The sequence below is a fragment of the Notolabrus celidotus genome, chromosome 5, assembly GCF_009762535.1.
Source record: "Notolabrus celidotus isolate fNotCel1 chromosome 5, fNotCel1.pri, whole genome shotgun sequence".
Classification (NCBI taxonomy): Eukaryota; Metazoa; Chordata; class Actinopteri; order Labriformes; family Labridae; genus Notolabrus; species Notolabrus celidotus.
Genome location: NC_048276.1, coordinates 19,059,831 through 19,083,179, shown reverse-complemented (window position 1 = coordinate 19,083,179; position 23,349 = coordinate 19,059,831). Strand labels below are relative to the sequence as shown.

The 23,349-nt window shown below is 41.9% G+C and overlaps 1 protein-coding gene and 1 long non-coding RNA gene across 4 annotated transcripts in view; one reads left to right on the top strand and one right to left on the bottom strand.

Moving 5' to 3' along the window:
- ncor1 (nuclear receptor corepressor 1) overlaps nt 1-21,484 on the top strand; it is a 75,377-nt gene extending 53,893 nt beyond the window's left edge. Inside the window, exons 22-45 of one of the 3 annotated variants that reach the window (XM_034683924.1) lie at nt 1,913-2,090; nt 5,885-6,051; nt 7,509-7,620; nt 8,128-8,204; nt 8,353-8,521; nt 8,615-8,740; nt 8,833-8,916; nt 9,005-9,255; nt 9,567-9,873; nt 10,595-10,819; nt 11,050-11,250; nt 11,680-11,829; nt 13,369-13,584; nt 13,843-13,972; nt 14,175-14,650; nt 14,856-14,972; nt 15,897-16,048; nt 16,158-16,375; nt 16,466-16,609; nt 17,678-17,781; nt 18,269-18,322; nt 18,420-18,611; nt 18,695-18,871; nt 19,087-21,484. In XM_034683924.1, coding sequence (XP_034539815.1) covers nt 1,913-2,090; nt 5,885-6,051; nt 7,509-7,620; nt 8,128-8,204; nt 8,353-8,521; nt 8,615-8,740; nt 8,833-8,916; nt 9,005-9,255; nt 9,567-9,873; nt 10,595-10,819; nt 11,050-11,250; nt 11,680-11,829; nt 13,369-13,584; nt 13,843-13,972; nt 14,175-14,650; nt 14,856-14,972; nt 15,897-16,048; nt 16,158-16,375; nt 16,466-16,609; nt 17,678-17,781; nt 18,269-18,322; nt 18,420-18,611; nt 18,695-18,871; nt 19,087-19,301 — 4,242 coding nt within the window. In that variant the 3' untranslated portion in view covers nt 19,302-21,484. Of the gene's footprint in view, nt 1-1,912; nt 2,091-5,884; nt 6,052-7,508; nt 7,621-8,127; nt 8,205-8,352; nt 8,522-8,614; nt 8,741-8,832; nt 8,917-9,004; nt 9,256-9,566; nt 9,874-10,594; nt 10,820-11,049; nt 11,251-11,679; nt 11,830-13,368; nt 13,585-13,842; nt 13,973-14,174; nt 14,651-14,855; nt 14,973-15,896; nt 16,049-16,157; nt 16,376-16,465; nt 16,610-17,677; nt 17,824-18,268; nt 18,323-18,419; nt 18,612-18,694; nt 18,872-19,086 lie in introns of all 3 variants that reach the window. The other 2 variants (XM_034683923.1, XM_034683925.1) reach the window with 2 other exon arrangements.
- Nucleotides 18,364-23,309, bottom strand: LOC117812935. Its single transcript, XR_004631294.1, has 2 exons — nt 23,159-23,309; nt 18,364-18,885 (listed from the first exon to the last, which is right to left on the bottom strand). It is a non-coding gene; the product is annotated as an uncharacterized LOC117812935 (long non-coding RNA).
- Between the last annotated feature and the right edge of the window lie 40 nt (nt 23,310-23,349).

Below are 23,349 nucleotides of genomic sequence, written 5' to 3'. Positions count from 1 at the left end.
ACAGGACATTTCCCTACCTTTGGATACAAAGCCAACAGACTGGTGAGAATTGCTAGTACGCTATGTATGCAGACCAGCGATGTCAGAGCTGTTTGGTCTTTTTTTTTCCCGCTGGACTGATTATAACCCGGTTGTACTCCCAGCTACCACCTGACCACGTACACATGTTTATTATTCTCAATCAGAACGAGTAGGCAGAAACCTAGACACTGTGAGTCTGAAGTACTTTTCTGTAAGCAGTCAAGACTATATACGAATATAACCGCGGAGGTTATCTTTATAAGCCTGATCGTTGATAATCAGTGTTAAACATGAACCCCTATTCAATATCGTCAGTTATATGCATTTTGTTGCTGTGGAAAATATAATTTAGGGAAAAACAACGTATTTGGCATTGTTTTTGACATAAGAAATCTCAAGTTTTTTTAAATGGATTAATCGATAATTGATCGTTAACATTTCCAAAAATCGATCACTGAAAATACTTAAAATTTACATCCCTAGTTCAGACTGGTTGGGAGGCACACAGCATGTTAAAAGCATACCCACACATTTTACATCAGTAGTTATTAACAATCTTACAAGATCAGAGGACAAAGGTGTTGGTATTAAGAGAGAAACAATCCTTCAATCTACATCCTTTTTCCTTTAATTGAAAAGGTTTATTATGGTAGATTAAAAAGCTAGAACATCATTTCCTAACATCATCTTCAGGTAACCCCCGTAATGGTGCATCTATCTTCATTAATACACCTCATGTTGTCAGTTTGATTAAAAACAAGAAAGTCAAGAACACCTGATGAGACTATCTCCATCCCCTTGGGATGAAATCAACTGTGTGGATTTATTTATAAGTTTTGGAGAAAAGTTTTGTCCACAGAGAAAGTAAAGGCTGTGCACAAAATATAGTAGTGAGATGAAATAATAGAAAACATGACTATCCTAGCCTGGCACCTTAAAAAGACAAAACTTTTGACTGTAGAGTTATTCTTAAATGACACAAAAAAGAAATGTGGAACTTGTTACTAACTAAAGATTTTCTTTTGATCTCTATGAATAGATTTATTTTTATTCTGTTGCTGGGTTGCTACAATTTTAAATAATTTTTCACTTTTTTTGTTTGATTGAATTGATTAAGCTGTTTTATTATTATTAATATTTTAAATCTAATATGGATCACAGGCCCTTGAATCACAATAAAATCCCACATATAAGTCGCTCCGGTATATAAGAGACAGTTTGTATTTGGAGGTGTCCCAGAGGGAAACGGGTCCAATATGTCTTGCTGCATCAAGACTTTTGTTGCTCAGCCCCCAAAAAATTCACTGAATTGTATAGTAAAAGATCATTTAGAACTATTAACCTATTGTTGTGAAACTTAGGATTTACACATTTATTCATGGCCCTTTTTTGTGAAACTTTTAATGCTCCTTTCTTGGCTGCAAAATTTTTTTTTGGTATCTCAATTGGAACATTTCTGTTAAAACAAAGGTTGAATTAATAGATAAGATATTGCAAGTCTTCAATATCCACTTTACAAAGCTGTCACCATGTCTTTGTACTTCTATAGTGATCCCACTGCACTAATATTAGTGTCCTAGTGTGTGATTTTACATTGCGCTATGGCGTGTAAGCACGAGAGGTAAACACACAAAGAAAGCTTCCCATATACACACATGCACACACACACAGCGCTGTTCCTTGCTCCATAGGTTCACAGTTATCCCGTGCCGCCCTTGTAATGCCTACATTACCACCTCCAATGCCTGCACAGAGGAGGGATGACCTGGTCTCACCATCACGCCTCTGTGACATTTATATCGAAGGGGCAATGAGAAAGATCTAGTCTCCTACTCGGTTTATATTTAGCACCTCCACTCATCTGCACTTTCCTCCTCCTCAACTTCTGTAGGTTCCTGGTCCTTTTGGCCCCGGCGGTGTGCCTATCAGCGGTTTTGCCATGCTGCAACATCAGATCAAAGCGGTGCATGAGTCAGCGCACCAAGAGGAGAAGCAGCGGCAGGATCAGGGTGACATGGAGCGCAGACCCCCCTTCAACACCCGCAGCCCCACCATAATGGATAGAGATGGTAAGAGAACAAAAAAACCTCCTCTCATGCTGTCCTCATCTCCCTCTCTTTCTGTTCATCGCTCTGTCAGCCTTGTTCCCCATCGCTGCTAGCACTGCTCTATTTATAGCTGATGCATTTTTTAAAGGCCCCCATTCATTTTTGTGCCGTTCCCAAAAAAAAAAAAGAAAAGGTTTGAGGGTGATCTAGATTGTCATAATGTGGTTCAGCCTGGGTCGGCACAAAAAAGTTGGCTGACCCTTTTTTTCCTTTCATGCAGACTTGTGGCTGAACTCAGAGAAGAGGCTCTTCCTCTTTGGATGAAGGGATGACTGTGCTTTTTTTAGTGTGTGTGTGTGTGTGAGTGTGAGTGAGAGACTTGTGCGTGACACAGAAGGGCATTTGCAGCTTTTGGGAAGTCAGTTGCTGTTCAGTCACTTATCTCAGAAAGGAGAGGGTGGTAAAATCACTTGGCAGGCTGCATTACAGCTGATTTCTGCAAAGCTTTTAGCACCTTTTAGCTGGAGTGCTGTGAAAAGCAGAGCAGCTGTCAGTAAGCTGCTGAGCTTTGACGCAGAGATATTTATTACACAGGTTTCAGTGGGTATTTGTGCAGGTGGTAGCGATCACTGTGTAGGCCAGCTTAATGCTGTCTGAGTTCTTGTTTCTTGAGTGGTTTTCTTCCCTTTACCCTTGATGCATATGTACTACAGGTCAGCCCCTATCCTACACCCATCCCCATCTTTAGAACACTGAGATTGGCTCTGGACCAGGTGCCGGTCAGCCAGACTCTCCCCATCTAGTTAAGCAAGGTCTGCCTGACCCAAGGCCCCATTCCCTTTCTTTGTGTGCCAGGTAAAAAGCACACATTTTCACCTCCTCCCTTCCCTTCTTGCCTCCTTCCTTTCCTGTTGCCTGACTCCAGTTCAGTGGTTTGTGTGGACAATGGAGGCACTTTTTGACTCAGGAGAGGGTAAACATGTAAGATACATTTAGTTTGAGTCACTCTAATATTTAGTTTATGTTTAATATCTACATTTTACCCTCCAATAGCCTTCATGTCAGCCCGTATTAGTATCTCTAAATTGAATGGCTTTGTTGTCTGTATTAAAATTTAAAGCAAGAGAAGAGGAGGAAATATGTGGAGCTTTTAATCCTGTCATAGGTTTGGACTTTGCAGTGTTTTATAGCGCTTGTGCAAAGTTAAGTCAGGGTGGAATTTCTCTTGTCCTCAGACATATGCAGCTTCACTGGAGTCGTTGCATGTACCGAATTAAATGAGTCAACCTTTATTTAATATGAGTACATTTTGAAATGTGTGCTTTTGAAAAACTGCTTTTTCAAAAGTCTCATTCAGAGCATGAAACATTCTCTGTGTAGTCCTCTTGTATAGTTCAGCTCTCTGCACCAGAAAGATGCATGGTGTGTGACTGTACACGTGTGCGAGTACAGTAAAGGTCAGACCAGCGTGAGCCAGCTCTCTCTGGTGTAATCACACGCCAGAGAGAAGGTTAGTGATTTTATAACTGCAGAGAAAACGTCAATACAAGAGTTGCATTTCACATCCCTTTAACCTCTGATATTCACCCTGTCACTACCTTCATGTCCCAAAGAGCCTGCGGAGGTGTGTGAGGTACTGTCTGTCAGCAGATGACACCATCACCAGTTCTTGTTATTTTTCATTGCATTGAATTAGAAGTGATTTAATTAATGATTTTTTTTTTTTTTAAATCACGTGCCTTTCTTTTCCAGTATCATTAGCATTTCCAGGATCAATTATTTTCACTAATGATCCCCTAATCAGAATGTATTGAGACAAGACCAGTTTGACCCATATTGGTTTGTTGTAAGTCCATTTTTGAATTGAACAAGATTTTCCTATAAAACAAGTTTACTTAATATTAAAAGCAAACAATGTATTAGAGCTAAACTAATAAAAACAACTCATTTTAACTAATAACAGGCATATTAAACTCCTCTGTGAAGAGGTTTTGGCTGGTTTGTAACAGATTGATATCAACAAAGATGTGTCTTTTTCACCAACAAAAGCAAACGACACCAATCAAGAACAATACTGATAACTTCCATTTTGTAATATTTAATGCTCTGGTGTCATATAAGACAATTTACAGCATGCTACATATGCAAAGTGAGTGATAAATTCCACTGTTAAAAGAAAACAAGATGAGATTTTTTTTTTTATAAAACACAATTTTCACCTGTGAAAGACAATATTAGCAAAGAGGTGCCACTCTGTCCACTGGGGGTGACAGAGTCATCACAAACTGAAAGTCAAAAAGACTCATCCCACCCCGGTCACCACCTGTTCAACCTGTTGCCCTCTGACCGGTGCTACAGGTCACATAAAGTACGGACAAACAGGCTTAGAGACTGTTTCTACCTTTAGAGCCGTCACAACACTAAACACCCACAAACAGCTTACATAAACAAACCATTCAATATTAGTACTATCAGTATTAGTAGTTTCATTGTACAATGACAAATAAAGGCTAAATAAGGCATTCAAACGTCCCTTACAGGGGCTTTGCTATTAAAGGAACATTTAGAAAAATAAAAATCAAACTTAAAGAGGGGTTGTGACTCCATAAAGAACATAGCAGACCTGTTATAATCCACTGTTTCATACCTATGTCTCACCTGGATTACAATCTGAAAAAAATACATGATGCGGTGAAAATGTGCACAGACTTGTAGCCTAGGTATAAACAATGCACAGAACAGAAGAAGAGAAGGATGAACTGGATTGACCATCAAAACATTTAGGCATAGTTTTATCCCATGATGTATCCATCATAACAATTTCCCCTCATTCATGATCAGAGCTTTTTTTTTCATTGGAAAATTGTGAATAAAAGGTCATCAGTGCATTTTGTCAGTGAGAATTATTTCCTGGTGATAAAACAGATTTTGTTTTTGATCTTGTGAAACAGTTTGAAAGTTGCGTAAAGTGGGTCACTTAAGATTTTGTGTGCGCAGGACAGTTTCTAAGTAATTGCAGAATTGTAGTTAATGCTCTCTCCAGCTTCAGGAGCAAAGTACAAAAATATCCCCTGTGAAGTATCTTCCTTTTTGTTGACATTGTACTGATCTCATTTGGACTTCTACTCGCTTAACATTTGAACTTCTAATTTTCCTGTTTGTCACTTTGGGTATACATAATCTCTTGTCCTAGTGGTTTACCCTGATGGTGAACCACTAGGACGTAACATTAATGTTAATGTTTGACACACCTGCAACAGAGATTTATAAATTCGTCATGGAGTGTCTAGTTTTCTTATCTGTCCCTGTGTGAGCCAGAAGGATGATGACGTCCGTTCCCCTGCTAAGGAACTCTCTCACAGCCATTTGCATTTTTGATTTTGTAGAGTGCAGAGCATGAGGCGCCCTCCCTGTGGGGAGGTTACTCTCGGTCTTGGTGTGTTTGTGTGTTATGATCCGTTTCGTCTACTCAGCTTTCTCGGGAGACGGTAAATCAGACAGCAGGTCTGGGCCAAGGTTTCCTCAAGCTGAGGACAGCCTATTAACTGAGGTCATAGGTGCTTACTTCACCACTCACTGGGGTCTGTCAGAATGAAGCTGAATATTTGATCAGACAGCCTTTGATGGGAAATGAAGCTTAATGGATCCATCATGTTGGGTGGGTTGAAGTTCTGGTGTCTGGCAGGCAGACATGGAGGGGACAGATCAGGGTTACTCAGTGAGCAGATGGAAGTTCTGGGATTTTTTTGGGTGAAGAAACTTTTTAATACTTTTCTGTTTATGCTGTATTTAATGCTGTTCTTCTGTCCCTGCAGTCCTCCACCCTGCTCCTGGCCAGATGGTCCAGGGCATGCCAGATGGAGTTCGTGTGACGTTCAGCAGACCCAGTCGACCTCCCAACATTCCCTCTCCTCCTCCGCTCATTCCAACCACCAAGCCCACCGACAAGCCCTCCTTCATCCAAGGTGGCTCAATTTCCCAGGTAAGACTCGAGAGAGGTGAAGAGAAGGGTGGTGGAGACAGAGGAGCAACACTGCCCTTATTTTCTACACTGCTGACAGTGAGTTGGCACCTGTTGTACAGCTCTTGCATGTGAGAGACAGGATCACATCCTTTTGATGGCTTAATGAAGTTAGACTGAACTAAAGGTGGTGACAACACACAAAGTTCGGCAGCAGAGCCCCTTTAAAAAAACAGGAAAGAGGACTATTAGCATAAGCATAAGTGTAAACAATGCTAAGTTTGTAATAATTAAAAAGGCTTATTGATTGATGCACATGATTTGTTTGCTGAGAAGAATTTAGTGTAAACAGAAATGCTGTTCTTTAAAAAAAATCACAGTGCTACTTTTGGCATCAGTTTATTTTGAGCTGCATTATATATGAACACTCACAGGGTTTGATGGTTGATTTCACACACCTTAAAAAGTCCTATAAATAAACCATGTAGACTTTTTTAACTCACTTATCAAAGAAAACAAATGCACTTTTGAGGTTTTCAACTCATAAAACCTGATAAATATATTTCAGTCAGACAACTCACGTTTAAATTGTTTATTGTTGCAGCAAATACATATTCATGTTTGGTGCCCAGGCTCCAGCCTCATCACTCCCTGCAGATACGTTTACATGCAGACGTTGAGGATTGATAAGCAAAACATACTGAACAACCCTGGAGCCTGCAGGTGGATGCTGGGGTGGCGGTGGGGATTAAAGAAAATTCAGAAATAGGCATGCAGGCAGCAGAGGCGTTGACAGGCAGAGGGAGAGGTGGGAGATTTTCCCAGTTTAAATAGACCGCCAATTTGAGAGGCAGAGGGCGGGGTTGGATGATGGTTATGAGAGTGGGACATGTGGTGTGTATAGCAGTGCAGTTCGAGTTGTCTGCCTGAACTAGCTCGCAGGCATCGCTCCATTTTTTTGTAAGTTTTAACCTCCCAAAAAGGGATTCAACTTTTTTTTGTTGTTCTTTATTGCAACACATAGACAATAACAATCTAAGCAAGAAAGACAATTACAAAGTTCACAGGCAAATAAATAGAGCACACTTTCAAAAGGGTTAAACTTGTTCCAAACGTAATCTTTGGTGCAGCATGTAATCCAAACCTCTGCTCTGAACGTTTTCAGAGACATTTTTTATGACTGTCTCCGTCAGTTTGATGTCCAAACCACAAAGATTTCACTCAACACTGTATCTTTACAGAGATGAAACAGACGTTCTGTGTCGCTACAAGTAGACCTTTTTCTAACAGGCAGCACACGTCTAACCAGAGGGGCTAGGCCTAGGCTTCATATTGAATCCCATTGTGCAGAATAATATTTTATCCCAATATATAGATGGACCCTAACACATTACAGATTATGAATATAACTTGGCATCACTTAATTTTATGCATGAACACAATGAACTGAAATATCCTCTGTGTTTCTTCTTTTTAAGGGAACACCTGGCACATACCTGCCGTCTCACGTATATGGTCCAGAGGGGACAAAGAGCTCTGTGGGCTCCATCCTTCTGGGTCTGCCTCGGAAGCAGGATCCCAACAAGCCAGGTAAGATGTCATGGTCCTCGCATTACTGTATTTTTTCATTGAGGAGTGAGAAGAGAGAGAAGAAGGGCTGTTGGGAGAAATTCAAACATTACATTGAGCCATAAGGCCAGTTTTATCACCATACATGAACATGTTGCCAAATTATGCTTATATTGTGGGATGCTTCTTGAGCAGGCTACAGAAAGAAAAATGACTAGTGGTTAATATCTGCTCCATTTATTGCTGCAGTTATTTAATCAACAAAAGAGTAAAGTTCCATGAATTCATTTTTAAAGAAAGGCACAACAAGACAGCCTGAACAACTTTTTACATGCTAGATCACATGACTTTTTTAAGCAGGATAGTCCTCACTTTTTGTCTTTATTGTCATATAACTTTAACTGCTGCAGTTACTGTTTTCATCTCATAATTTAACCTCAGCACACAGTTGTTAAACAGCTTTAAAAGCAGATTTTCTACGACGGTCAAATGATACTCATGACTAAATGATATTTTTTCCCCCCTTAGTTTCATCCATTCAGGACAGCAGAGGCAACCCAGCAAAGATGGGCGAAGGTCTGAGTGTCAGAGGATCAATCTCTCAGGTATTAAAAGCATGAAGCAGTATGATTACAAGGCAGAGCCTCTGAATGGACAAGTATCAGATTAACAGATAGTGGTAATTTTTTAAGGGCGTGTTTGTGAGTTTGTAATTCGAGTGTTTCATTCTAACTTTGCTGTTTTCTGAATCAGGGCACACCAACTCTGTCCCAGTCCAGCATCGCTGCTGACCTCCTGAAGGGCACAATCACAAAGCTGGCCACAGAGGACCTGGGCAACCCTGACAAAGCGAGGGGAGAACAGCTGCCTAAAGGTCATGTCATCTATGAAGGCAAGATAGGTCACATCCTCTCCTATGACGGTAAGCACTTCTGACATTCATATACTCTGTAGTTTTTCTGTATTTCTTTACCAAGTGCAAAAATTTGATCATTCATTTTTGGCATTTTAAAAGCTATCAAGAACCCAAGAGAAAACACCCGCAGCCCAAGAATGGGCCATGAGCTGAAGCGCACTTATGACATGATGGAGGGACCCATGGGTAGAGGTCACCCTGGCAGGGAAGGAGCTCCATTTGAAGGTATTGATCTTGTGTTAATGAGTGAACACTGCGTCATATTGTGTTTGTCCTGCATTAGAACAGAACAGTGATGAGACTTGTGAATTCCTCAGGGTTGATAAGCAGAGCCTTACCCAGAGATGGAATGCATGGGGACTCAAAGGAAAGACCACTGATCCCTGGATCCATCTTGCAAGGTAGCTTGTAAAGCATGCTAGATTCCTACTGATCAATAACTGTTGCAGTGTATGAAAGAAAAGCTAAAATACATCCCAATCTTTCCAGGAACACCTCGCACCGCTACAGAGACCTATGAAGATGCCATGAAATATGGGAAACAGATAAAGCGAGAGAGCCCACCGATTCGCTCCTTCGAAGGGGGGATTGGCAAGGGCAAGCCTTATGAGGGTGTCAATACTATTAAAGAGATGGGACGCTCCATTCATGAAATCCCCCGGCAAGATCAGTCCGGCCAGGAAATCTGCAAGACCCCTGACATGTCCGACAGGAGGGTGATGGAGGGAGCCATGTCTCAGGTGAGGTTATGTTTTTAAATATTTTGTGGAGAGCATTTTTTGTCTCCAGTCCTCTATGTTCATTGAACAAGAGGGCAGATCTATCCCACCTTGAATCTTTTAATATTGAATACTACAAAATCACAATTACAAAGCTGATAGAGGTGTCCAATGTATTATATTCATTATATATCAGATTCATGTTCTCAAAAGGTACAAAATATGGAAATGAATATGTGGAGGAATCTTGAAATCTTCAAAAGACTAGTTATTCATTATTGTTGGTATTGAAGATGGATTGATGACTTACCTGTTCTTCTTACATCCTCCAGATTCACCCTCTCAACCAGCCCACCATCAAGCACAATGTCAAGTCCCTGATCACCAGTCCCAGTAAGCATCCCCACAGCATGCCGCAGCTGGAAGCCATGGAGCGAGCTAAATACGAGGAGAGCAAAGGAGTGCGCCACACTTCAGTGGTGAACTCCACCTCTGTCCTTCGCTCTACACACCAGGAGGCTGGAAAATCCCAGCTCAGCCCAGGCATGTACGAGGACCCCAACGCTCGCAGGACCCCTGTAAACTACAGCACCAATCCCGTGTCCAGAGGGTCTCCCATGCTGGGACGAGGTCCAGACAGTATGTTACACAAGCCTTTTATTCACAAACACAAAAGATCCATTCATTACTCGTCTGTTGGCTTTAAAAACAATATCAGTGTCGAAAAAAATGTGTCTTGTCAAACCAAGTCATCGTATTTTCCACAGTAAGCAGCAAACACTCATCCAGTGCTCAGGGCAGTGGATGAACTTTTATTTCTGATCTAGCGTAACATGTTAAGTCGTGTGATGACTTGATGTTTCTCTTTTTCGGGGGTAGGGGGGGCATTTTTGCCTTTATTGACAGAACATTTTGTAGAGAGACAGGAAATGTGGGGACCAGAGGGGGGGGGGGGGGGGGGGGGGGGTGGGGGGACATGCAGCAAATGATGCGGCCAGGAGTCAAGCCGGTGACCTTTGTGATGAGGTCTATAGCCTCTGTATGTGGGGCGCCTAGACCGCTAGGCCACCAGCATCCCAAATGTTGCTTTTGTAGCAAAAAGAAAAGACACACCTTTTTAGATTGTTTTGAGCTGTTTACCTCCAAATTCTGGAAAAAGCATCTCTAGTTTAGAAGAAACAAACTTCTCAGAATTTTTTTTTCTTACCTGTTCTCAGTGCTTTGTCTTGTAAAATCAAACCCTTTAAAATACAATCAATACAAACATCCAAACCTAACTTTTAGCCCAAAGTGATTTATTTTCTGTAGTTGCGGTTTTTACTCTCTAACATGAGCATGTGTGTGTTTCTCTCTTGTGAAGGTGGTATGAGCTCTAAATCTGCTGCGCATGAAAGAAAGAGTGCCATGACCCCGACTCAGAGGGACAATGTCCCAGCCAAGTCCCCTGTGTCGGGAGGCGACCCTGTAGCCTCTCACAGCCCGTTCGACCCTCACCACCGGCCTGTTGTTCCTGGAGAGGTGTACAGAGCTCACCTGCCTCCTCACCTCGACCCCACCCTGGCCTTCCACAGAGTGCTGGATCCTGGTACAGTTTTCACTTTTACCACTATTACTATAAAAAAAACATGTACCGGAAAACATAAAACAATAAAAGCTTTGATGCCGAGGAACTTAGTGACCGTAGTTCATAATTTATATTAGCTATACGTCTAGGATATTTTTTGGCTGTTGACGTCAGTGGTTGTGATATGTATCTCTGAACCGTCTGTTCACTTGTTTTGTTTTGTTTCTCTTTGCTCCTATCTGTTACTGCAGCCTTCATGTTTCCAAGGCAGCCGTCCCCGACCGGCTACCACAACACCTACCAGCTGTACACCATGGAGAACACGCGGCAGACCATCCTTAATGATTATATCACTTCCCAGCAGATGCAAGTCATCCCTCGGCCTGATATGGTCCGAGGCATGTCCCCACGGGAGCAGCCTGTCACCATCCCTTATGCAGCTGGAGCTCGAGGTATGGCCCTCCATCAGCTGTCCCTCTTTTACCTGCCACAACAGGTGGGAGGGAGGAGCTGAAGTATGCAGTCGGTGTGCTTGTGAAGTAGTAGCTACCTTTTCCAGACGCCCAGAAGCAAATGACCTAGTCAAACTTGTTGATTTGCTCTTAATACTGGGGCTGCAAAAGATTTGGCTTCTCCTCAATTTATCCATTGGGTTCAGTCATCTAAATTTCCATTTGATGCGTGGTCGCCTCCTACAAGTTGACCATTCTTCCACTATCCCCTTTGCAGCCCTGTTGCTTTCTGATCAATCTGTATTTGGGAGCACTAACAGATGAAGGTGATGGGTTACTGCTAATTGTATACGGTGTTCATACATTCAGAAAAATTGATGGATCAGTTCTTGTTGTTCACCGTTGGCCCTTTGCTTCTGTCTGTAAAAGGGATAATTGATCTAGCCCAGATGCCTCCAACTATCCTGTTGCCTCACCCTGGGGGAACAGGTACTCCCACTTTGGAACGCATCGCCTACCTCCCCGGAGCTCAGCCCCCTTTCCCTCCTAGGGCTTTCAACCCAACCTCCATTTCGTCAGGTGAGGACCCTTCCCTCCCCCACCCCTACACCTCGTCTTCCCCTTACCTTCCTTCCACGATCTCCGCCTCTCCTGTCACCTCTGTAAGAGTGCAGCCCTGCACTGTCCGAGGGGGTGAATGGTCAATTCAAGTCTTCCTGCAGTCATGCTGGGAGGGATCACAGAACTGTCTGGTTGTGTAACAACTGAGTGGTTTTCTTTTTTAACTGAAGGTTTGAAATGTTTGTATATTATGTTATGTTGTATACAGTTGTGCTCATAAGTTTGCATACCCTGGCAGAATTTGTGATTTTTTTTTGGCCATTTTTCAGAGAATATGAATGATAAGAGAAAAACTTTTTTTTCAGTCATGGTTAGTGGTTGGGTGAAGTAATTTTTTTCTCAAACAACTGTGTTTACTCTTTTATATCATAATGACAACAGAAACTACCCAAGAAACCATAAATTCTGCCTGGGTGTGTAAACTTATGAGCACAACTGTATATGTTGAATGTTTAATGTTGAATGTTTTTTTTAATATTATCTCAACTGAACAGTTGACAATACAATGCATTATGTAGATACAAATTCAGTACAGTATAGGATTTAAACTTAGCGTTGGTAAAGGTAAGTCAGTAAAAATGTAGAGTGAGCTGAGAGGTCTAAAAATGTTCTTTTCCAAACTGAGATGTAATATTTCTGTGTTTTACGCCGTGACAAATCAACATTGTCTTGAGTCATGATAAAGTTGTGGTTATATTTTGACAAAGGCTGGAGGCCCTTTAAATTTCAATGGTACAAAGCCATATAAGATAAGATACTCCTTTATTCGTCCCACAACAGGGAAATTCATGGAGTTACAGCAGCAAACAAGAAGGTGTACAGTACAAGAATTTCAACAAGAATATATATAGAAAAAAAATGTCCCATCAGAGACCACAGCTTGGCCATAATTCTCCTGTCAGCCACCACCTCCACAGGGTCCAGCACTGAGCTGTCCTCCTTCACCAGTTAGTTCAGTCTTGCTTGTAAGATCGATCTTACAGTCCCCATAACGGTGAGTTGAAGGACAGGGACTGTGTAAAGAGCAGCTGATGTTCTGTGGGCCAAGCTTGACTTTGTGGCCTGCCTGAACTAATGCTGTGCTCAATTTGTTGAATACTTGGCAACTATTTTTTGTTATGTTGTCTGGATTTTACTCTTTCTTATAAGATTTAGAACATTGATCCACCATGAGCAAACCTTGAAAAAGATTCACTCAGGATACTCAGAATTTTTCTTCTCCACTAGACCGGCATTGAAGCCTTTGTGCTCTTAAGTGGACAGAAACATGCCGTTAAACAGAAATCAGGTGAACGGAATTGATTTTCTGTTTCGTTGACCAGGAAAGGTCAGTTTTGAAAATGTGTGTATCCATGTGGTAAAGGCCTGAGAAGGATATTGCCACGTTTGCAAAGTAAAACATTCAGGACGAGTAAACAAGGTCGTTTGGTTCAGATTTGGTGTGCGTACAAACTCTGTAGTGTGTTTGTGTGTGATGTCTGTTGTCGTCCTCCTCAGGTCACCAAGCCCACCTTGCTGCCGCTGCTGCCGCCAGTGCAGAAAGGGAACGAGAGAGGGAGCGTGACCGGGAGCAGCAGGAGAAGGAGAGAGAGAAGGAAAGGGAAAGGGAGCACAGAGAGAGAGAACGAGAGCGGGAACGCGAGAGGGAACGGGAAATGCGAGAACGAGAGCGGGAGCGTGACCGGGAGCGGGCCAATGAATACATGCGTGGAGGTGAGTTGTTGCACTCAAAAAACAACATCTTGCTGGTTTTGGGTTTCATTGGATTACTTTGTGAAATAAAGCATATCCTGGAAATGTAATTTCTCTGGGCTTTAGATCTTTCATCTCCTTAGTACTGTCAACTATTAGACCATTAGATTAACTGTTTATATTTGATATGTTGTACTGATACTTTTATGCCACACAAAGTATTGTATATTGATTGTTTAAACTGCAATGCTTCATAATTACAATGTGTGTCTTTAACAGGTGGACAAGAGCAGCCTGGTAGGCCTGGGAGTCGAGGATATCTGCACTCCCCCTCTCTCAGGACACAAGATGTTGTTGTTCAGCAGCGGCCAAGTATCTTCCAGGGCAAGAGTGTCATCACCTCTCTGATGTGAGTCTCATCCTTTTCTTACCTCAGGTTTACCTCAGCTGACTCACAATCCGGCATGTACTGTATGCATGACAGTTTATCCTTGAATATTATACCTATGTTTAGATTTCATGTGCGCAAGTTTGAAAGACCTTGTGTCCCTTATATTGAATCCATTGTCCAGAAAATATTTGGATCCCTCATTGCTCTCTTTCCTCTCCAGGCCTCACACAGCAGAACCCACACCAGTGTCTCAGAGTAACTCTCCCTACACGACGGCAGCTGATGCTCTGGCTGCCCTGGTGGACGCTGCAGCCTCCGCCCCGCAGATGGATGTTGCCAAGGTGAAAGATAGCAAACATGATCGGGATGACGAAATCTCTTCAAGTGCCGCAGCTCGGCGAGCTTTTGTTGAACAGCAGCAGCAGGAGGCAGAAAGGCGATCCATGCAGTCCCCGTATGGGGCCATGTCTCTGCCAGGGGGTAAGCCTCATTCAGCTTACCCTGAGGGTGCTCGAGGTGGAGACAAGGAGAGGGGCCCTCAGACCTCAAAGTCTCGTATCGAAGAGGAGCTTCGCACTCGTGGAAAGACAACAATTACAGCTGCTAACTTCATTGATGTCATCATCACGCAGCAGATCGCCTCGGACAAAGACTCCAGAGAGCGAGGCTCTCAGAGCTCTGACTCCTCCAGCAGCTGTGAGTGTTTTAGATGTTTTGGGACATAGCTGATTGTTTTCAAACCGCATAGAAATACACTGCAGCATAGTGATATCATCAGTTAGCTGAGAGGAGAGATACGTTAAACCCTACATTTAAATAGACCGTCATATCTAAACCTTAGTGTTTTTTCCTTTGATTTGCATAAATTCTAACCCTTTGTCCATACATACTTGTTATGCAGTGTCATCCAGTCGATATGACAACACTGGTGGAGGAGCCATCGAGGTGATCAGTCCTGCTAATTCCCCAGTCCAATCCCACCAGGAAAAACAGGACGAGGGACAGCCACAGGCAGCAGGTAAAACATTATTTCAGACAGAGCATATAAAACTTTTGGGACAAGTTGTATACTCAAAAACAGGCTGTTCATAACAAGAACATTACTAATTGTACAGAGAGCCTTAACACCATAATCAGTCTATAGTCAGTGGTAAGTCCACCCTGCGCCCTCTGGGTGTGTTGGCAGCTCAAGATATCAATGCCCTGTTACTGATGTATGTTTGCATAGAAGAGAAAAGAAAACCAAAGGATATCCATGAAATCCTTAAAAGAGAACAGGATTGGGAAGAATCCAGTACCTCTAATCAGTGGTTGTGATCTTTCATATAACATACTTTATATAATCAAGATGCATTTCACACTTTTTTTTATCATTCATTCAAGAAAATTGAAGACTGCTTGTGTGCAAGTCCCAGCTAAAATGTTAAGTGTTTCCTGTCATGTTGTGGACTTTTAATTGACTTCCAGTGTTTCTATTGTTCATCAATAGATGCATTTTTTCACATCCATGATTTTTGCTCCTGCCATTGCAATTTAAGTCGTTGTTCTTACTCAGCATCCAAAGGAGTAGGAGCAATGTCATGTTTTCGTCTTTAATGTTATGTTTGTAATTCTGTTTCTGGCTGTGATCTTTTGTTTCGATGTGTGCGGTGATCATTTTCGGTCAAAGAGGGCGTGTAACAAAAGACTAAATTTAGCTGCCAGTCAAGTGGAGTAAGCATGCCATAGCTTGAGTTGCTTCACCCACTGACCTTTCAATCTGATACTCTCAGACACCATTCCTCTGCAGCAGTCACCAGACCCCACTCGAAGATATTTCTGTCGCCTGCACACTGATGTAGATCAGTTACTGTTGGCATACAGAGTTTTAGCTCCTCCCTTTCTCATCTCGCCTCACCTCACCTTAAAAATAACAACACTGTCCCTGTTCAACCCTCACCAGCTGCCATGCGAGGGTATGACATGGGTCGATACCGGCCACAAGGGGAGCCACCACAGCCCAGTCCCCAGCAGCCCCAGCAGCCCTCTCAGGCTGACAGCTACTCCCAGGTCCCAAAGACTCACCGGGTCATGACTCTGGCAGACCACATCTCGGTAGGAAATGCTGGGGAATCTGATCGCAGATGTGATATCGCTTTCATCATTAATACAAAGTGATCAAACCTGACTTATATGGCCTCATGATAACTTTTCTTTCTTGCAGCATATCATAACCCAGGACTTTGCCCGCAATCAGGACCCTCCTCCAGTCTCCTCCTCAGCTTCGACCACATTCCAGAGCATTGGACCACCTGTCTCCTCTTCAAGTCGTGCCAAGATGCAAAGCCGCTACAGTCCAGAGAATCAGGTCCAGGCCTCACACCACCAGAGACCCTCCAGCAGAGTTTCACCAGAAAACGCCCTAGACAAGCCCAGACCCAGGTACACACAAAACAGCCAGACACCCTGAAAACAAAGTAATTTACTCTTCGTCACATGCCTAAAGTTGATCTCCCTCTGCTCCCCATCCAGGCCTGGTAAGTCTCCAGAGCGAGGTGGCCGGCAGATGGAGAACTATGAGCCCATCTCTCCACCACAGAGCTACCAAGGCATGGACAAACAGGAGGCTGGTGGGCCTCCAGCCCAGAGGAGGGAGGCTGACAACTCTGAGATCAGGTACAAGATCTACAAAGTTTTGATGTATCTCAGTAGGATGTAGTTGTCTTCTAAAAAGTGACTGGAGATAAATAGAAAATTCAGGGTTTTGAGAAATAAGATAGCTTAAAATAAGAAATCTGAACAGCTTAATGCCTATTGAGACCCCAAATGTAACAGCCAGTCAGGTTAACATAAAGCCTGATTTTCTGATCGAGGTAACATTTTACATTATTCATTAACCCATGTATGGAAATGATGGGATATTATTTAGTTTGTTTGAATCTACCCCTACTCAAACTAGCAGACTATTTTATTTCTATTTTGTCAAGCACATTTGATTCAGAGCTCACTTATAGTCACATAAAGGAGAAATACTGATAAGATGACAGAGGCAGTCTACAGCACTGTAAATAACAGCCTGTAGAGACACATAAAGGTACCAAAGATGCTACATTTACTCTCTCTGCTTTTCGGCCAAAGCCACAGAGCCCTTTCTTTCACCATGCTTTGCCCTTTGAGGTAAAATGTAATATTGTTAATTATGTTTTTCTAATCAATCTTTAGTCATAGTGCTATCCATGTTTTCTTATCTACCACCAATACTCTTACAGAGCTTGTTTTCACTCAAAAGGGGGGGCGTTGTCACATCAGGGAGTGGGAAGTGACACTTCACTGCTCACATCCATTGCTACTAATGATGTAATGACAGTTTTATGTATGCATAATTTGGGACTAAGGGTGGTTATATTCGTGTCCTATATCTAAGTTTGAAAAATATGAAATAAGTCTTTTTTTTTTTTTTTTCTTGAAAGGCCACTACAAATATAATGCATTTGATATGAGGTTCCCGGTTTTCGACACGTGATTTTGACAGTTCACCTTAGCCTCCTGTTAGCAGCCTGACATTTGATGTCTGACTGTATTGGACGGTAAATCAATTTCCTGTACAGATGCCATCAGGCAGTGTTCCCCCCTGTCAGCAGTCATTTGACATCCCATTGGGAATGAAAGAGCGCTGCGCCAAAGCCTTGTTGTCCCAGTTTCCTTTTTTCCCTGTTTGATTTTTTGCCCTCTGTCTCTTTCAAGGAGTGACTCTCGGTCCCCGGGGAGCGTGAGCTATCTGCCCTCCTTCTTCACCAAGCTGGAGAACACCTCACCAATGGTGCAATCCAAGAAGCAGGAGATCTTTCGTAAGTTGAACTCCACCTCTGGTGTCGGTGATTCTGATGTTGGTAAGTGGGTCTTTTCTTGTCCTCTTCTTTCTAACTAACATGCATGCTTCAGACGGGGATCAATCTTTATCAGTGTGTGTGCATGCAAAACATCTATGTTTAATCTCAAGTCCTTTGAAATTTTCAAACTAATCACACATTTGATCACATTAGATCACCATGTTATGCAATCTTATATTCACCTTTTATTTATTACAAAAAGGGGTGGAAACAGGAAACTGATATATAACATGCAATTACGTCAGCTTGCTGGGATCGACAAATTAGCTTCTATGTTGCAATATAGCATGTGGTGTAACCAATCAGCTACAAGGACCTTAAGAAATCTTAATTCTTTCATCAGTAACATTCACATTTGGAAGGTGCTTGGACTAGCTTTGCCAGATTTGACTTAATTCATTGTCACATGTTCAGTATTTTTTTCCACACAATAATTGTCTTGCAGGAAACGCACAGCCAGGCACAGAGATCTTCAACTTGCCAGCTGTTACCAGTTCCAGTAAGTAGCACTGATACTCATACAGATACCAAACAGTTTAATGTGGTTAATATCTGCTTTTTATTAAGTGCTATGTTGTGATCTTGTTACTTTTTAGGCAACATCAACCCCAGGAATCACTCCTTTAGCGACCCAGCCAGTAACCTGGGCCTGGAGGACATCATCCGCAAAGCTTTGATGGGAAACTTGGAGGAGAGACAGGATGAGCACCAGGGAGTAGGGCCCATTAACAATGCATCTGGCCCAGGCAGCGACACCCGCCAGGAGGCCAATCCATCACCGAGTATGGGTATGAATTGATTATCTTTTACACATCCTCAGAAGAGATGTAAGGTGTGACATGGTACTGACTCACATAATTTGAATGTACAGGTAAGCAGAAGCAGGGCAAAGCCAACAGCCGGAAATCAAAGTCACCCAATCTGGGTCAGGCCTACGCTGGAGGGGAGCGTCCATCTTCAGTGTCCTCCGTCCACTCAGAGGGAGATTATCACAGACAAGCCCAAGCCCAGCCTCAGTGGAGCTGGGACGACCGACCCTCATCAACAGGTGAGCCGCACAGTCTGTAAGAAAAAAAGGACAATGTAGATTTACTTTTTTAATTTTGATTTTTATTCATGCCTATTAAAACATACATAGTCTAATTAAATCATATAAATTGATTTATTTTTGCCTGATTATGTCATGTCACGATATTTTGAGACCAAATATTTCAAAAATGAAATGAAATGAAATGAAAATCTGTTATTTTGTTCTCTGTTCAGGATCCATGCAGTTCCCTTATAACCCGCTGACCATGCGCATGCTGAGCAGCACACCGCCCACCTCCATCGCTTCCCCCACCATACAGAGCCAGCAGCAGCAGCAGCAGCAGCAGCAGCAGCAACAGCCTCCAGCTGGAACCCCGGTGGCCCAACAGCGCGTGTGGCAGTCTCTTCTGTCAGAGCAATACGAGACCCTGTCTGACAGCGATGATTGAGCCCTGCTTGCTTAAAGCCCCGATAACCAGAGGAGAGGTCTGAGCTGAGGCTTGTTCACCCCCCCAACTCTGAGAACTAACCTCGCTTACTGGCGAGTGCAACAAGAAGATGGGGTGGTGTCCTTTTTATTTTTGGTGCTATGGCGCCCCCTGGCTGTTTGCTATGTGTACAAGCAACAGCCTGTGACAGGCAGGGCTCTCCAGAACAAGACTCGCTTTTGGAAGCACTCACCCAGCCCGTCGAGGGGGGGGGGGTTAACGAAACTCGACTGAGGGGAGAACGTGAGCTAAAGTGAAGATGAAGAACTTAATATGTAAAAAGAAACAACATAAGAGACTATTTCTGAATTTTTTTGTTTGATTTCTGTAAAGATATCCCTGTCTTTAAGAAAATCATTGTATGTAAATAGAGTAACATTTTGCAGTGTTTTTCTTAACTTGATTATTTCTTATTTTAATGTCGCTTTTAAATTGATCCACTTTAAATGGGAAGAGTTGGGGTAAAATCTTTAATATCAGTCGGTCTCTCCCAGTCCACCCCCACTCTATGTCACCTGACACCCTGACTCAAATATTTTTACCATAGCGACACTAAGAGAGACCAGACCTTTGGTTTGTACCTGTACCAGAAGTGGAGCAGAAATTGTGCCACCCTGCACCTCCTCCACCAAGCACCACCAGAGCCTGAACATCGCAGACGTTTGAGGATGAAACACAACACAGACTAACATTTCAAACAAACAACATTGATATTGGATGCCTGTCTTTGCCACACAGTGGAGACGATGCATGGATTGTAACTTCTCACCCCGTTCTAGACAGAGAAATGTCTTCAAAACAAGTTGAGAACACTGGTGTCATAGCAGAAAGGTGAAAAGTCTGATATAAGCTTAATTTTTGCCGGAAAAAAGATATCCTGATGACTACTCCTGGACCCCGTCTGAATGATGAAAGTGAGCCAATGTTTTTTTTTTTCCAATAGAGCCATGGTGTGTCACATGTAGCTGTCTCTCTCTGCAGTTTCCAACCTGTCCAGAATGATCTGCTCTGCAAATTGTCATGGTAAACGGAAAAAGAGTCAAGTTTTGCCATGCCTTGTGACTTGAGTAAGAAGGCAGCTTTAACTAATTTTCTCAGAGATATACGTTGGTGTTTGATGTTTGTATTTGTTTCTGTAGTCCCTCTTTTTCTTTTCTTTTTTTTTGATACTGTCCTGACAAAAATCTGAACTCTGTAAAATTGTCTTTCCATTATACAAAAAGACAAAACTAACCAAACATAAAGAATGGTCTGCACCATTGTTGCACTTTTTTGCTTTGTAGCTTTTGACAGAAAAAAAAAAATCATACTACCTGCTGTGTAACTTATTCAACCTCCAGCACAGGAGTATACTAAGATGTGCTTTAAGTTCTTCCCACCACTCAAAGGAATCTGGATGTTTTTAAACTTCCTGTCTTTTCTTGTAGCTGGTACATGATGAAACGGTGTGACACTTGCATCACAGTTACAGTTTTGAGTGTATGGTACCATTATATGTTTTGGAGTTTGCCGTCATGGTGATTCAAATCCATGGCCACTTAATCTCTGCTTACATTGTGTCAATCAACCGGCATAAAGCTTTGAAAATGGATTATATACTAGGTCAACCTCCTATATGGCAGTAACGTTCCTTTGCTTGTCTTTTTTTTTTCTGGATATGTGCAAAATACCGTATTATGGCTTTTTCAGCTTTCACTTGCTCAGTTAACAAATCCATTCTGCTCTAAACTTGATATTTCCTTTGTTCCTTTCATTTTTTGCTTTTGAATCATTCATTTGTCATAGCACATGTTCAGATTATTATTTCCTGTCATTTTCAACATCTGTGTTATTCATCCTGTTAAAACTGGGATGTTATGTGTTTACAAAAGCAATGACAAAAAAGAAGTTTACAAACTTGAATCTTAAAAGAAATCCGACATGAAGCCGAAAAAGAATTGGAGTATATTTTCAGCTCTCTATCAAACACACAGTGATGACTTTTTTTTTTTTTTGTCTTTTTGAAATTGAGACTTGAAAACCCGTGTATCATATGATGTTGAAATGCAATGTTTGTATCGCACAATGTCTCTTAGTAGGCTATTACAAGAGTTCAGACCAATCAATAAAGTGGATCAGTTCTCCACCACAGAAATGTGTCAGTCCTCAGTATGTGTGCCATCTATTTATTCACAGCTATGGTTTACTTGTTGAAGGCTGTGCCATAGTCCCAAGTCTTATTCACTGAGGTCTTACAGAACTCTTCAGGTTAATTTTAATGTATGAATTAAAGCAATTTAAATTGTTGATTGTGGTTTATTGAGAAAAAAATCTTTGAATTCTCCAAAAGTGGCTAATATCTCTGTCAGTGAAATCTTGAAAGAATAGAGAAAGATGCGGTTAAACACTTTCCATAAATTCATATAAAAAAAATCAACATTAACCCCCTTTAGCTGTGGATAAACATTTTCTGTAAGCTCCATCCCATCTCTATATTACCGTTATCCAATTGACCTTGTTTTTACTTTAACAATATGAAAATTTGGCTTACAGCAGGCCCACGTTTGGATCAGAATCAGAAATAATCAGGAAGAACTCTATTCACAATGTATCTCAAGAATACAAAGAATTTGACTCCGGTATTTTTTGCGTACTCCCTGTACATACATAAATAGACAGACACTAAAAATCAAGTACTAATAAAAAATATATATAAGTACAAAAGGCACAAGTGCAATAAATAAGATATTCTACCTGCTCAATCAAAGCTGCTATGAGGAATGTTTGTGTTTTGCAGATTTAGGCGCCCCCTGTGGGCAAAGATGTACATTTCATCGGTTTCTGATCTTGTCCTTTACATGGCCCTTATGTATTTTCTGATAAAATATCTCATGCTGCTTTCTTTGAAGAGTCAAATATGTCACTCATTGTGTATACTTAGTGTTGAAAATGTAAAGAATGGCTATTTCTTGTTGAGTTCAGTCTGAGTGTTGTCAGCTGTCTGATTTAACACCTACCTCCTCACAGTAAAAAAAACTACTTACAGGGGCTTAGGGCAGGTGTCTGTTTTTCTCTCAGTGAATAATGGATAAAAGAAGCTCACTGCAGTGAAATTGACACATTTTGCTTCAGAGCAAGATAATCCACAGCTATAAACCTCTACCACGGCAAACATATTGCTTGTCAAATAGAGTTTAAAGTAAACAATAGCTAAATACACAGGCAAGAAGTATGGCTATCCACATAGTGTTCTGAGTTTGTTGGAAAGTCACAAAGTGATGCCTAGTGTGGCGGAAATCTGGAAATTATAGACTCAAACTACAACGGTTTGTCTTTGTGAGCTTTATTCTGGCCTTCAGTGAGCTTTGCAAAGCGGTCATCTGGCAGAGTGACCTAACAACCGAGACAAGGCCTGCTCAACTGACCCAGAGTGAAGATCCAACACTTTACTTATTCTCTTCAGATAATAAGATTAACACATCATTAAACATCTTCAAAGAACTGTAAGACAAACAAGAGAGCTTTTTACGACCTCTTGCTTCCTGGTCACCTGCCTGACTTCTCACCTTATGGTCTGCTCCTCAGCCATGGGCACAGATAACAATATGCAAATCACAGAAGGTTTGGTATGTGTAAATGTTTCTAGCTTCTAATCAAAGCAAGAACAACATACTATCATGTCTGTATTTTTCCCATCACACTACTTATATACATAACCAAATCAAACTAAGTATGCTTTGGAATCAAGCAAGTTGTTAAGTGAAACGCTGACACAAAAATACATGCATTGAATTACAAAATAAAAGTTTCCTCCAGGGCACATGCCGGAGGTATTCTACCTGCCCTATGAGCTCCCTCTGTGGGCTTACGCGTGTGCCCCTGGAGCCTGGAAGAAAAGACTTTGAATTTGGCGGAAACAAACAAACAAAACAAAAAAGTTTCCTCCAGGGCACATGCCGGAGGTATTTTACCCGCCCTATGAGCTCCCTCTGCGGGCTTACGCGTGTGGCAGTGTGCCCCTGGAGCCTGG